The sequence below is a fragment of the Buceros rhinoceros genome, unplaced genomic scaffold (assembly GCF_000710305.1).
Source record: "Buceros rhinoceros silvestris isolate BGI_N320 unplaced genomic scaffold, ASM71030v1 scaffold6484, whole genome shotgun sequence".
Lineage (NCBI taxonomy): Eukaryota > Metazoa > Chordata > Aves > Bucerotiformes > Bucerotidae > Buceros > Buceros rhinoceros.
Window position 1 is genome coordinate 85,287 of NW_010409991.1, and position 15,765 is coordinate 101,051.

General features: G+C 36.0%; 1 protein-coding gene across 1 annotated transcript in view; it reads right to left on the minus strand.

Moving 5' to 3' along the window:
- The window catches only part of NEBL (nebulette), a gene marked incomplete at its 5' end in the record, with an annotated part of 86,294 nt that extends 71,662 nt beyond the window's left edge, over positions 1 to 14,632 (minus strand). Inside the window, 3 exons of the mRNA XM_010135432.1 lie at positions 6,161 to 6,271; positions 12,519 to 12,629; positions 14,528 to 14,632. Of these exons, the coding sequence (XP_010133734.1) occupies positions 6,161 to 6,271; positions 12,519 to 12,629; positions 14,528 to 14,632 (327 nt within the window). The remainder of the gene's footprint in view (positions 1 to 6,160; positions 6,272 to 12,518; positions 12,630 to 14,527) is intronic.
- Between the last annotated feature and the right edge of the window lie 1,133 nt (positions 14,633 to 15,765).

Below are 15,765 nucleotides of genomic sequence, written 5' to 3' on the forward strand. Positions count from 1 at the left end.
ATTCTTACAGCTCGTTTAAACCAGGGAAAGTTTTGTTTTGGTTAAGTTTAGATTTCCTCTATTTTTTTAAGAAACTAGATGTACAGATGAGCATTTGCAATTCAGGGCTTTACATGAATTTAATTAATTATATGCTGTTCATCCTAATGACCACATGAGGTGAGGTGAAAACCACAAAGGCAGCAGAAACAGGTTTCTGAGTAGCACCCTATCATCCATGTAAATTGCAAATTAAAGGCCAGCATATGTGCTCAAAATAGAAATTAGAAATGAAGTGAATTTAACAACAGAGAATCAAGAACAGTGGTGATAAAGTTGAGGAAATGCGATCACTTATTGCTCCCAAATGACACGATCATATAGGACTTGAAATAATGGATTGTGGTTAATTGGGGGGTGGGGAGGTGGACAGAATAAGACAGAGACAGTCCTTTATATTTTATCATTTCCAATTATATTAGATGCAAGGCCAATTGCTATAGCTTTCCCTGAGTGAATTATTATTTTTCCTGCACCTATACCAGTATACCTATTACTTATGTCAGAGGGAAAGTCATCTAGTATTTTACAAATGTCTGCAATATATATTTGCCCCATTCTGCAGCTTGTCATACTCCGGTGAGAATAAAAATGTTATGCAGCAGAACAGTAGTTTGTCAGAGCTAGACCAAAGAAAGAAAAAAATATGTTTCCCATTTCCTGAATAACCTCAATCCCTGGATGCTGACCCTTTCCCACTGGGACAGTGTGCTGGCCTCTATTACACAGCTGCTATTCCGTTCCATCTAGTGATTCTTCTTTTTTTTTTTTTTTATGTTAGAACAGTAAAACCAGAGCTATTCTGAGAGAAGAGAACAGCTAAAGACGGGGCAAAGCAACCAGCCTTGTGCATGCACGCAGAGGCACTGAGAAGATGGAAAGTGGAGAAGCCTACAAGAGGGGAGAAGAGAAAAAGTCTGGTCAAGCACAAAAGAAAGAAAACAGCTGAAGTGCCCAGGGAAGGGGCCATCTTTTCTCCTGAATTGGTTCAGCCCCTTACCAACGGGACCAAACCCTAACTGGAACCTCCAGGTTATTACACAATGTCCTTACTCAATCTTCAAAGGGTTGCTCATGCTCTATGAAAAACATCACCTCAAGATGCTCAAGAATTGGTCCTTTTTATGAGGACTACAGGTCTACAAAACATTTACTCAAACTGGCCTTAGCATAGGAAAAAGTAACTGAGATACTGACAACTCAAGAGCAGCAGTTAAAGACCTAAATGAAGCATTACAGCAGACCAGTGGGAAATGCAAACAAGCAGGAAGCAAGGACAAAAAGGGAAAAAAATTGTACCATCTAGTTTTGAAGTTACATTACAAATACTAAGTGGGTTTCTACCTCAATTTGAAATTACAATAAATAAAAAGTGGTTACATTGTTGAATATTTTTTAAAAATAATGATTATCTGAACAAAAAACATTTCTCGTCTCTGATACCAAATGTGATTACATACCCTGGATTTTGCGAAGCATGGAAAATATTCAGGGCTTGCTCATAATTAGTAGACTCATTTTAATAGGGCCAAACCTCCAGCTCTTTTAAGAAGGTATAAGGTCCACTGAGGATAAACATGCTGGTCTATTTATTCCAGCTTAGGGTCCTGAAGATGCTTCACCTTTCATGATAGTGCCAGTGCATTGGAATGAACTGCAATGCTGAAAAGTAAACAGATTTCTAACAATGCTCAAAACATCTCAAGTCATCAATCAATAAATGGAAACTTCTGCTACATGGTGACCCAAGCACACCAAAGTTTAAAGGATTCAGACCCTTCCTGCAATCATTTGTCTTCCCCACTATTCCAATTCCAAAACTATTCCACACTATAGGTAATAAATCATAAAAATATGCACTAGCAGCTATGAACACATTTTGCCCTCTTGAGATGCACACAGAAATGTCAGCAAGGAGCTGGCCACACCTATCTGCAAGAGAATGTGTCTCTCACTGTTCGTTTCTGCTTAGTATTTTCTAAGAGCTGCAAGTCCACTAACTAAGGGCCTGTCAGCTATGTCTCTGCCCCCTATTCTCTCATCTGCACTTTGGGGTTCATCAACACAAACAAAATGACTAGCTGGTGACAATCATCATTGGCAACAGCTTTTCTGATCCCCACTCAAACGGTATTGACAACTGTTTCCCAGCTCATGTAGAAGAGACAAACACATTTCTGGACCATTACAGATTGATGCAGTCATCCTTTCCAGTAATGGGCTTGAAAATTGATTGGTCCCAATTACATCAGGAGTAAACACATCATTTTCAGCATCAGTTGGAAGTGGTCCAGAGGGACCTACTGTTGACAACCACTGTCAGCAGAAAGTTAGTCAGTGAACGGTGATTTTTCTAATGCAGATGCTGAACAGAGGCCTGACTTTAAAGCTTGACTTTAACACGATCTACATCAAAACAAACATCAGCATCTTGGTATGTTATTGATGGTGTTTAAGCATCAAGTTTACGACCTGCTGATTTGGTCTTAGAAAGAATGCAACTTTTTTTTTTCCTCTGGATTGTGAGTGCACAAAATCCTGAGCATGGTAAAAAACAAACCCTTACTCCAAAGACAATACAGACTTTTCAAATATTCAAATTTGGATGGCCAGTGAAACATTACAAATTACCACTACTGACATCATATGGACCAAAGAACATACACATACATCAAAAGTTTGCCCAACTGTCAACTAACATTTTAAAAGCAGCACTGTTTCATACGTAAGTGCAAGAGAAAAGATACTAAGGCTCGAACCTCAGATCTGCAAACTGCCTTTTTCATGTCCACAGACGAGTTTATTGCAGTTTTTCTATTTGTAAAACCAGAACATCACTTATTTCATACAATATAATGGTGTGAGGAGAATCAGTAATTTCAACCAAATAGAACATATAAACTGCTGTACAAATACTTCACATTGTTTTGCTAATCATAATGTGCAGTAATGGTCAAGGTCCTGCAACAGAAAAAATTGTGATCCACAGCTTTGAGTATCTTTATCAAATACTGTTTTCTTTGCTTCAGGAACTTAATTGTCATGTCATTTCAAGAGTTCAAGTACATTATTCCACCCATATGATCCACAGCTACATGTAAGATGAGCCGCTATTTTATGACCTGATAGTTTTCTACGGGTCACCACCTGATGTTGGTCCCAAGCTCAGAAATTTCAAAATGAGCTACATTACATCAGCCAAGCACAGACATAAAGTAGGCCGATGGTCTCTACTTCATTTTTCTCAAAATGTCTTTGTGTCACATCATTAACATTCACTTAACAAAACACAAACAAAATTTATAGAGAAAAGTACTCTGGTTTGGATAAACATGCTTTCATCCAAGCATTGTGTAGTATTTAAATTATTTTTCAGGTAAATTACCTATCATTAAAAAAGTCGCTTTTGTTCTTTTGAGAGAGATTTTCTTCAGTGTAAGTATCAAGAAGAGAAAAATGTTTTTCTTATACACGATCACATTGTTCTGGATATATTACAGTTTTTCCCCATTACACAGCTTCAGCCCACGCTTACAGAGCACATTAATGATATTCAAAGTGGTGTGAAGGCCTACAGCACATGACTTTCAAAATGTCAGCACGAATGTATTGTAAGTTGAATACAGTCTTAATTTTTAAAGGAAATTGCACATTTCACAGAGTTGAGTATAAATGTCAGCCTTATTTTAAAGCTAAGTAAATAGTCTTAAAGACATCCTAATCCTATTAGATGCAAACCCTGCATGTAAAGGTTGAATCGAGTTGGCAGAGCATCGTAGGTAAACACGCATTCTGCTCCCATAGGTATACTGTATTGAGTGGTGGATAAAAGAGCTTTGTCCTTCTATTCCCCCAGCAGTTTCCCTCCTTTTCCCTCCACTTTTCAAAGCTGTGATTCTACAAATAGCCTGAAATAGTTTGGAAGAACGAATGCTCCACACTTGGGATGCTCACTATTCCATGCTCAGACTCAAAAGAGGAAAACACACACAGCTCTTAATTAAACCTGCACTTAGAAAACAAGAAATCCACATATGTTCACCACGGCACCCAAACAATCACCCACAGGAGCTTTGTAACTCTGCAGAACAGTAACTGTACTTATATAACTTGCTCATTTATGTGTGATATAGAACCCCCGTTGCACTGCAGGTCCCTGTGAGCAACTAGAAAGAATCTGATATTAAACACATGAAACTAACTGGTTAGAGTTTTCTGTTGGATACTAAGCGTTTGTTTGATTTTTTTGAAGTTTGCTCAGGCTGAAAATAATTTCCTTCTTTTTTTTCATCATTTTTAACATGCTGTTAAAAGTTCTCATCTATCAAAACATCCCTCCTATGTCTGCCTTAATTTCCCTTTTTTTGTTTTTTTTGCTTGCTGTAAGGGCGAAAGAAGATGAACCAACCAAATTTCATTTACCCTCACATCCGTACCCTGCCCTCCTGAATTTGTAAGCAGATGATGTGCAGCTGTAGAAAGGGAACAGGTTTCATGCTCATATACTAATAATCAATTTGATTCAAAACCTGATCCCATATACCTCCTGGTCCCAACACCTTCTCTAAGAGGGATTCCCATCTCTTTCCAACATTATTTCCTTCCTTAGTAGTCCACCACTATTCCTTCTGCTAGGTAAAAAAACTTCTTGCTTATGGGGAGCGTTCACGCTCCCAGCTCCTACCCTCTGTCATTCAACATCCTGATGCTTCCAACAGCAGAAACGACCAGAGTTTGATGGGAAGCGGGAATTCTACAGTCAAGGCAGGTTGCAAATTACTGCTGGGAGTTCCAGTGCAGGTATTTCCCTGCAGAAGAAAAAGTTATTCTTCAAACATAACGCTTCCCTGAAGTTTTCCAGCAGCATTTTAATCAGCAGCCAGCTGTCAAGATTCTGCACACATGGACATACATCTAACATTGACATTTAGTTTTCAACCTACATAACCTACGAGTGTTTGTTATACTGTCAGTAGGGAAGATAGCGTAGGTTTAAGATAATTCAAAATGAACACCCAAGCTTCATTTTCTCATTGTTAGCAGCAAGCAAATATCTCATCTGTCTGAGAATCAAGAGTTATAAAATTACATACTCACCTGACTTGATTTGGTTACCTAAGAAGAATGGAAATGGATAACAACTTTAAAGGTACTTACATGTCAGTGGACCCTTTAAAATGACCTCACTATTTTAGCCAATCTTCTAAAATTTGGTTTTCTCATAAGAAAGCTTTTACAAAACCTAAAGCTAACATACATTTTTATTCACAGTTGTGTTTGTATTTCTGTTGTAATCTTGGTAGCACTTCTGTATGCAGCAATGGTGCATCGGGTAGTATAAGACAGCTTAACTATGAAATCAAACCTGACGTGGTACTAATAAAAAACGTAAATACTATTATCATGGTTTTATACTGCAAAAACTTAAAGAACTTAAAGAAGTTACCAAGCAGCTGAAAAAAAAAAACCACTTTAAAAACATTGCTAAATACTCTAAATTATTTGTAAATTTTCTAAGTAATACTACAAGAACAATACTTTGGTCAATCATATAAACTATTGCCAGGCATCAAACTGAACACTATAGCTCAGATTCTGTAAAATAAGCCACAAATTTTTTTTTAATTCATTTGATACATATTTGTGGCATAGGAACAAAGTTATCCATGGTTATGGAAGTGTGCAAGAACACGGCAGAAACAGACCCTTCCTCTTGTCTATGCAGAACGCTTAGAGAACTATCCAAGTGTTGACAGTGTAAGACACTGAAACTATGCTGGTGTTCATAGAAACAGAGAGTTTTATACACATGAATTCAGATAACCTGTGTTTGTCATTCTATTTCAAAGTGACAGCGCAATTACTACTAATAAAATATTCATTACTACTAATAAAAAAATAACAACCACTTTCCACCGCAGTTTAGAATAAAACTCACATACCATTACTCGTAGCATATTTTACATATGTATTACAGCCCAAACTACTTCAGAGCAAATAATGTAAAAAAATACCAACTAATGAAAGTTGAAAATATTCCGTGCCCAATTCAGTTCAGTTAGCTGTAAGAGCTGTATCTACCCAAAACAAGCAAACCCATTTCAGATGGGGGAGTACTTACATCACTCTGGTATTTATTGACTTCCATGGCATGCTTAACGTCTGGAGGCTCTTTCATATGTGCATAATCTGAAATTCCTTTCTGAGCATCATGTTTTTGTTTATAGAGAACCTGAAAAGAGCAGAGCAGGTGTAATAATATGAGCTGGGTTAAACCTAGTGTCTTAGAGTGCCTATATTCAGGAAGAAGTGTAATAAATAATTAAGCTCCTTAATGGAACCAGAACTCTGAAACAAGAGCGGCTTCCACCTAAAACAGAGACATATAAGGTACAGTCAGTATCTGTTACTGCTACACAGATATGAGTAAATAGTGGGAGAAAAAGAAATATGCAGAAACAGAAAATTAACCTTAATAAGGTGAGAAGACAGTCCAGGAAAAAGCACAAGCAAAAGCGGTTTTTTGCTCAAAACACACATCAATCTATCAGCTAAGTAACTATTCCAGGAAATCTATTTCTTCCACTGTTAGGAAATTAGTAGCACAACACACATTTTTACTAACCCCCAGGTTCACAAAGTAAAATAATGTTCACATTCAATTGTCATCATGGTAAAGGAAAATGGAATTGGATTTGAGTTTATAAACAAATTTATTTTATAATAAAAACTGAGCTCAATGGTAGGCATTCATCCAGCTTTCACTGTACTGTGTAATACTTACATACACACACACTCACATACTAAAACTGCCTGAAAAGCTGATCTTGCACTTATCCTTGTCAGAAGCTTTTAGGCTTACATTAAGAAAATTCACCAGGTTTTGATGTCTGAGGAAGCAGCAAGCATCAAGAAAATTCATTTTCTAATAGCTCTTGGGATCGGGCATTAAAATAATCTCCAAGAAAACAGCAAACACTAAATAAGATTGAAAGCTGATCAGGAGGAAAAGGATTTTAAAAAAAAACCCTCAATAGCAATGAAAGAAAACGGTGAAAGTTTTGAGATGGGAACTCTCCACTACGGTGATTCAGACTCTTTTAGGACAGGATACTAGAACTGTGAGAAAATGTTGTATCTGTTTGTGTTTAAGGCATCAAGATTGCATCTGAGTCACAGATCAGGCTGCCCAAGGCAATACATTACTATCTGCCCTGACTATCTCAGATTACAAAATGATATATAGGCTGAGAGATTAAGACAAAAAGGGTTTGGGTTTGGTTTGGGGGGGGTTGGGTTTTGGTTTTTGTTTTGGTTTGCATTTTTTGCATTGCTATTATATGAAGGAGAATTAAAGTATCAAATTTGGAAACTTAAAATGTGCCATCTTATACAGTGTAAAGCCAACATGATCAGGCCTCTGGGGAAGCAAACACAGTGTAAACAGAAACAAAAAAAAAAGTCTATAACCTCCCTATACTGATTACATTTTGCAACTGGCAAAGCAAACAATATTTAAAAGGCTGAAGCATCAATAACAAATGACGCCCTGCAAAAGTGTAATTACCATATAAACATACGACAAAAAAACTCCTGCTACTTCTCCTGCTTCACATTGTCACTTTCAAGATGGTCCCCACTCACTAACACTCTGAAAAGGATACCTGTACAATTACTTCCAAAATCTACTAATTTAGATATTTTATTGCATTGCTACTTTACTAGTTCAACATTTATAGTTTTCTCTTGGCAAATGGATTATGTAACTGAGACATCAAAAAACAATAACACATCAACCCCCAACATAGAAAACCAATAGAAACTACAAATGAGTGTCCAATGTCTTGGGAAAAGATGACTGTTCCTTTAGCTTCATGTAGGAACCTTTGATTTGCTATTTGACAGCTGTTTTCTTCCAATCTTTTTATACTATTCTTACTAACAGACTCAAGTACCCTTGAAGTAATCACGGGCTAGGAGGAGTTCAATAGCTGTCGAGTTTAGTTTTGGACAGTTTAGTGCAGAACTATTCCCAGATCTGTAAATCAGTTCCAAGGAACATGAAAAAATGTTTATGAGGATTATTTAATCAATATTCTTTATATTTTACATGTGTACATTTATTCCTAATTCATGTTAATGTTTGAGTTTTAGCTAAACTGAATTTTCTTTATCAAATCTACATATGAAACTACTCAACAGAGAGATCAAGTATTATACGTCACTGATGTAACCTCTACTCTGTAGTGGCACCATTTATTAATGTGAGAAATACAAGGCAATTATTTAAGTAGGTGTGGCTTCAGGTTGAACCAATTTGTAAGCATTCATTTTTTATTTTTCTTGTACACCAGCGTGTCAATAGGAAGCTGCACTAAGGAAGGCTTTGTGCTCTTTTAGCTCTGGCTGACCCTCTGTTTTGGAATACTTTAAACACTATTAAATTTTTATTTTTATATTTCCCTTCGTAGCCAGTAAGGTGAGCTCTGAGTTTAAAATCCACAGTGTAGGATTTTGGAAAAGAAGTGTTCAAGAACAGAAAATGTCATTTTAATCTCCAGATAGAGCATTAGATTATCCAAGGTATTTGTGTAAAACAAAACTAGAGAAGTCCAGGAGACTAATACCTGCTACCATAAAAAAGGGAAAATCTTGAACATGAGATTTGATAACATAAAAAAAAATGAAGAATTACATAAAACATTTGATTATGTGTAACAGGGTTGTAAATGATGCAGTAAACCACAAAAAAATAGCTGCATCATAGTAAAGAAATACATACAGAAGTAAAAGGAGGATTCTGACCACAAGTAAGAAAAATCCTGAAACTTTCTCTGGAAGTTGAAAATATTGCTTAAGATTCACTTGGCTCATCATCTTTAAAAACAAACAGAAAATACTGTTGAGCATTGACATATAGTTACTATTTGAGATATTGCCCTGTGCAAAGGAGAAAATTAAACTGCCTTCAGTTTGCTTTAGATTATTTGTTTCAGATAAGAAGAAAAACAGTGCAATCTCCTCTTATGGCAGAAATAAAGTGATGAAGAAAGTGATGAAACACTTTTTTCCAACATTGTTTCCCCCTCAAGCAATTTTAAATACCTTTATCACTGTTTGTGACACCTTATTAAAAAAAATCATTCTGTGAAGGAAGAATTCAGTATCTTCTGGTCTTCAGACAATAAAAAGACTTAATGCAAAGCTAGCAATGATCAGAAATTTTCCTTCAGAAATATTTTCCACAGGAAAATTGCAATTTTTCCAGAGAATGTCCATTTCCTCTCAGGAAAATCAAAATGAGGGCTCACTGCCCAGACTGCTCTCATCAACTTTATTTTCACATTGCTGAGAACAGGGAAATTGGTTGAGAGCTTTGCAGGCTGCCATGGAGGGTGAAGTTACATGACAGGGACAGGGAATTCTGATCTCTCTAGCTTACCCTGGGGACAACTAAAAGAGAGGGGGGAAAAATCTGATTGCTCTCCCTCAAGAAAGCTGTTTAGAGGGCAACAGTCACATTTTCTGTGTAGAGTAAAAGATTAAATCAACAAAAGCCAGCCAAGTATGTGGAGCTATGAAACTTCTTTTTCATTCTCCTGAAACTTTTTTCTTCTCATAAACAGTGTAATGATTTTTTCTTTTTTTTTTTTTTTTTGTAAAATTTTGGATAGATTTCCTTCTCTGTGGGTATTGATTTCCATCCTTGTGCCAGTTTTACATAAAATACAAAAAAGCAAATGGGGCTTTATGCAAAAGCCAGCAGAGGTGGTCTCGTTTTACTCTTTTCTGTGTATCTTGAAGAGGGAATTGAGCATGAATCAATACAGCCAATATGGGGAGCAAGCTCCACAGGAGAACCACAATTGTCAGGGTGTTGTACTCTCCATTATAGATCCTGTCAGTGTTGACATTGTATGGCTGGAATCCTACAGAGCACGGTCCTGGCTCTGCTGAAGTCAATGACAATTGCCATATCAGTTAATGTATGCAAAAGTGATAGACAGTGCTATGGCAGTCTGCTCTGCAGAGGACAGTGGAGGGCAGCTGTATGCGGGGAATAATTTCTTGTGAGAAAAAGGAAATTTCCCCTGGCTGTCTCCAAGTTCCCAAATCATGAGTGTGATCTTAAGTAGTGCATAAAATTAATAAATTGGTCTAGATCTAGGTAGGCTGAAGATGAAGCTGCTGGGCAGCAGCATAGCGGTACCAGCTCAGGATCAGACATCAAATCATGGGAGAAACCATTTGTCAAGGACACACCTGTGTAAGGAGATCACCTGGCAGAGGCACACCAGCCTCAGAAGTCCTGTGCCAGCAGCAGTTATGGGAAGAGTCAGTGGCTCTCTTTCTTCCACACCATGATCCCCTAGTCCTGACTCACCTGCTCGCAAGATGAGGCTACAATTCTGCCAAGAACTGTAGCATGGCATCACAGAACGAGAAAGCACTTGCTTGATCTGGCTACAAAAACATTCAAGCCCAGCCTTGCATCCAAGAAGAAGGAAAAGGGAGTCAATTGTGTATACTTGTTCTAATGTGGATGGGGAGAGGACGCATATTCATATTTTCTACCCATTTAAAATTTACTCTAATTGAGAAACAGACTGGAGTTCTGTGGTTGCAGCAGCCTTTCTGCAGGAAGGTTGGCACAATGGCCTCTCCTTCCTATGGCATATCCATGGTCTCCTCTTGCAGAAGTGATGATCTGCAAATTCACAATCCCAGCTAGACAGATGCAGCAAAAATCTCATCTGCCATACCCTGACCCAGCTGAAAACTGAACTTGTATTAGCTACTTAGGTATTGCAGTGATAGGCACAATATGGATTAGATTTGAATATTGTAGAGAAGATTTTCCACTGGAAAATCCCCTAGGATCTCTCTCAAAGTAGCATTAAATTCAGGTCCACTGCTACAGTAACCACAAGTTGGAAAAATGTGTCAGTGTATCTTTAAGTTTTACGGTAGATTATGATCTATAATCCATCTATTCCTAAGGAGATGGTAGGAATTTCACAGGAAAAGTTTCTGCTTCAATATAACTCATCCTATATGCATATTTGTTTCTCTATGTCTGTTGGACGATTGAAGAAAACCTTCAAAAAATATCAAAAGGAAATGTCTGTGTTTTCCTTAAAAGGTTTTTTTTGATGAATCAAAATGAATTTGGTGAATTTTTAGTCTGTTTTTTATCTTTTCTGCCACATCACTGATGTTAATTAACCTCATTTGCATAAACTAATGTAGAACATACTCATTTGGAATGAATCCAGGAGTAAATCTGTGGCAAACTAGTTTGAGAAACATGTTTTAGAAATCAAGCTAATGGTTTAAAAGTGTTATGCAAGTTTAATTCCTAATTTACTTCTACTGTAATTCTTCTAATCACTCCCTTTACAATAAAATGTCACAATATCGTAATTTCAGCTGCATTAACTTGAGCGTATATATGTTCCATTTCAAACTACAAAAGCTAAAATATACTTTATGTTACTGTATTTGCTTAATACAGCCTTGATTAACACATTGTTTTAAATTAAAACATTTCTCCACCAGTTGTCCTGAGGTTTCGGTGTTTTCTATTGTTATCAATATTTTCCTTTATTTAAAAAAAATCACTGCATTAGAAGTATGCACACTGAGATACAATCAATAATAATGGATTCAGGGGAGCGCGCACTTCACAGACTGGCTATATTAAACAATACACAGTTAATATCTTTAAGAGAAGAGAAAGGCAAAACAAGAAATAAGTGGAAATGCTTGGTGGACAGAGAGCCAAGACCATCTATCAGTTGTGATTCTCCTGAGTAACAATGAGAATCTGTAACTTCATTCATATTACACATACTTAACGCTCACAATTCCACCAAGATCAATGAAAGTGAAGGTTCACCTGCCTACATTAAGGGTATTACATTTTTAAGCCCCTGGAGCTTATTCTGCTGGTTGTTTGCATGTTCTAGACTATGTTCAACATACTTGATTCCATATTTTTAATTCCATAAAATTTGTTGTAAGTGGTAGTACATAGACCAGCAGTAAATGATTTCAGATACCAGGAGGTGCCTTTAAAAGTAATTGAGGAATGAAGTTTTTTCCCTTTAAGCACTAAACATTTTTTTAGAGCTAATACACCACCCATATTTGAAATGTTTGTTAGACAAGATTCTACAAACACAGTACATTGTCACTGAAGTCAATAATTTCTTTTTTGCATTCATGGTCTTCTAATGAATGTAATTGGATTGATGAGTGCACTAACAGTTTTTAAATTTATATTTAATAAACACAACAACAAATTTTAAAAGTGAGTATTTCTCCTAGTTAAGAAGTTACAGTGATGAAGTCTGGGTGATAAACTCACCCAAATAAATCAAGCAGGCAATCAAGTATCTGTTCAAATATATTGTTCAAATTGGTCATATTAGTTCACACAATTCATCTAAAAATAATTTTTGATTCTAAAACTGTACCTTGCTCTGAAGTTGCGTTAATTCTTTTGCAAATACACTGTCAATTGTGGCCGGCATCTGCTGATAAAGAGGGTTGGAAAGGTCTTTCTTAGCAGCTCCTTTATATTTCACCTAGGAGGGAGAAAAATATAATTAAAAAATTATGCTGTCATAAACTTTCAAGCAATAATTCTAAAATACCTTAGGGGGATGTGTCTAATTCACAAAGCAATGCAAAGTATCTCCTAATTAAATTCAATAATTTTGGGGAAAGTATAAAATAAGTTAAGCATGGTGGTTCTCTTTCTATCATTTTTAAAATAATTTCCAGAAATGAAAATTATCTTTTTTTCTTTCTGTTTGCTAAGTTGTACACAATGGGAGCAATGAGTGGCCAACAAAAATATTTTACTGATGAAATTAAATTTTTTTTAAAGTAGCAATTAAATGTAACTGGAAAGGACAGGAATGTTGAAGTTAGCAGGTCTGCCATAATTTTACTTAATCTTTTCATATTACAGACTTGTTTTTAAATTACTTTTTATTTATCTTGTACTTTTTCCAGTGTTTGGTACTAGCAATTCCTCACAAAAGAGTTTTATGAGACAGGCCAGAATAAAAGTTCAAAATCCGGGAGGCTTTTCAAATTCATAAAATAATAATGTCAAATATTGTTGTGAATGTAAACATAAATATCAAGGACATGTTAAATGATATTAATGTCATTAATTTACTGTGCAATATACAGCTGTTCATTAGCGAGTTGTTCCCCATATGTATTTTATGTATATCAGTAATTCCGTGTAACATTTGTTGCTCATTCCCAAAACAGAAGGCTCCTTTTCACCGCACTAGACATGTTAAGGATTTCAATTTGCAAACCAGGTTATGGGACACTAGAGGTCAGTAATTTACAAGATAAAACCATCCATCACATTGTTGCCTTCCGGTAAAGCTGCAATAGTGCTCAACAGTTTGATAACATAAAACATGCAGGTTTTTAAAATTTGAAATATCTTCCCATCTCTAATTCTTGCATAAATAACTGGGAGCTTTTCTTTACAGTCAGATGGATTCGATAGTCTCTCTGTACTGTGCTTTTGTGGACTACAATAGTCTGTCTCTTAGAAAGTATAATTTCATCACATTTATGCTACTTGGAACATGTCATTCTTTCTCAGAAAATATGAAGATAAATATAACGAATAAATTAATCAGATACATTTATATTGAATGAAGACAGACAACAAACTGATGTATAGCAGAAACAGAATAGCGAGTGTATAGAAATTACACAACTTCACACAGGGATACTGGGATATTCTTTATCATAATCATAAAGGTAGCACAACAAATCAGGCACCAAAAATTTAAGCCTTTCAAGGGTCACAGTGACAGAAAAATCACTCTGAACCAGCAGTTCCTTAACAAAAGTAACTCTGTCAGGTAAAACTCCTGATGCTGTCCTGCCCTGTGGAAAATAATCAGAGATGCAATCCTGTGACTCCTTGTACCTGGGACACAAAATGCTGGCAATAAACTCTGCTCTGGCATTTTAGAAGCCTTCATTCTTTCTTTGCCACTATGGCTGCATATGTGTGTGTGTCTATGTGTGTCTCTGTGTATCCTTGTCTCTTTCTGTTTGATATCAGGCTGTGAATTCTCCAGAACAGGGAAACTATGCACAAGCATCATTTGCAAACCTCATCGCTGTAGAATAAGTAACAAGAAATCCTGTGCCTATTCCTCAGTTTTTTCCTTCTGTAAAATGGGATAGCTAGGACTGTCTCGGAACCATTATTAAAATATCCTGGAATGCCAAAATAAAAGTGTTGCATAAGTCCAAATTATTATTACTCCTCACATATACAGTATACTCTAATTACAGTGCTTTAAGTCACTTCAGCTATAAATAGAACTGTTATTTGAAATAAGCCATCCTTCCACTGCTAAAAATGACCACATTCGATTGAGAGAGTTTTTAGGAAGGATAAGAAGCAAAGAGAATTCTTCAATCTTTTAAGTCTTACCTCAGAAATAAAAGCACTGAGATTTTTCACATGTTTTAGCTGTGGGGTGTCAGGTACAAATATGCACTTGCCTTTGGATTTTTTAAACTCTTCTTTATAATGTACCTACAAAAGATAAGAAAGAAGTTTCATTGTTCTTTAAAAAGGCAGAAAAATAAACAATAAATATTTTTATTTAATTTTTATTATTTCATTTTATTTTTGGATGCTACACTGGGTGGCTTGCAAATACCTCAAGCTGGATCAAATTAAGCCATAAAGGGACACTCAGTTCTCACACACAGTACCAACGCTGTGTAAAAGTCACAGAACTCTTTAATAATGAAGATGAAAAAGATAGAATTTTTCTCTAAATCTACAGCACATATTCACCACTGATGTAGATGTTCCAGTATCTCTAAAGAAAGGAAAATCGAATAATTGATCTCCTTGATCCTTGATCTCAAAGACAAAGTTGTTAAACTAACTTCTAACACAGATCTAACAAGCACAGAATCTATATAACAGAATGAAATGACCCTTTGTGAATCCAAGTTACATGAATAAATTCAGGCACCACTACCAAATCATTGCCCAGAAAGCATCCCACCAGTTACAACATGCAAGTTATACCAGCATTACCTTAAGACCAAACAAATTTTAACTTGAGCCATTTTTTAAATTGAGTCTTTTTTAAAATTATGTTTATGCACAAAGGAAACCATTTCTGAAGCAAAACATCAAACATAATTTCCAAAAAATACCCCAAAACACAAGTCTTTTTTCTTTTTCTTAAAAAAAAAAAAAGGAAAAAGAAAGAAAGAAAGTAGTTTTCCTACTAATGAGACAAACAGTACAATAATCACATGACCCTTGATGAAGTCAGAGTTGCTAGTTATAGGACTGAGACTGGGAGAAGGATAAAATCTACGGACATGGTGAATGTGTAGGGACCTTTATTATGTAAGAACTATGTAAATTATGATCGGATAGAGTAAACAAGTTATAAGATATACACTTTACATAGCTTTAAATGTATTTAGTGTCATTTCTTTCATGGTACATAGCTTGGTTTAGTACAACGCAAATTGAATTATTTAGTATTAAGCTTTTATGCTTATTATCTGCTACTACTCCTCTAACCTCACTTTCATATTCTGCACAACAGCAGCTTGCATTTAGGCTTGCTGACAAGCACTGACAGAAGCAATATGATCTGCATCTGAGCATTACAGAAACATGCAGTCTTAATTTCCTCT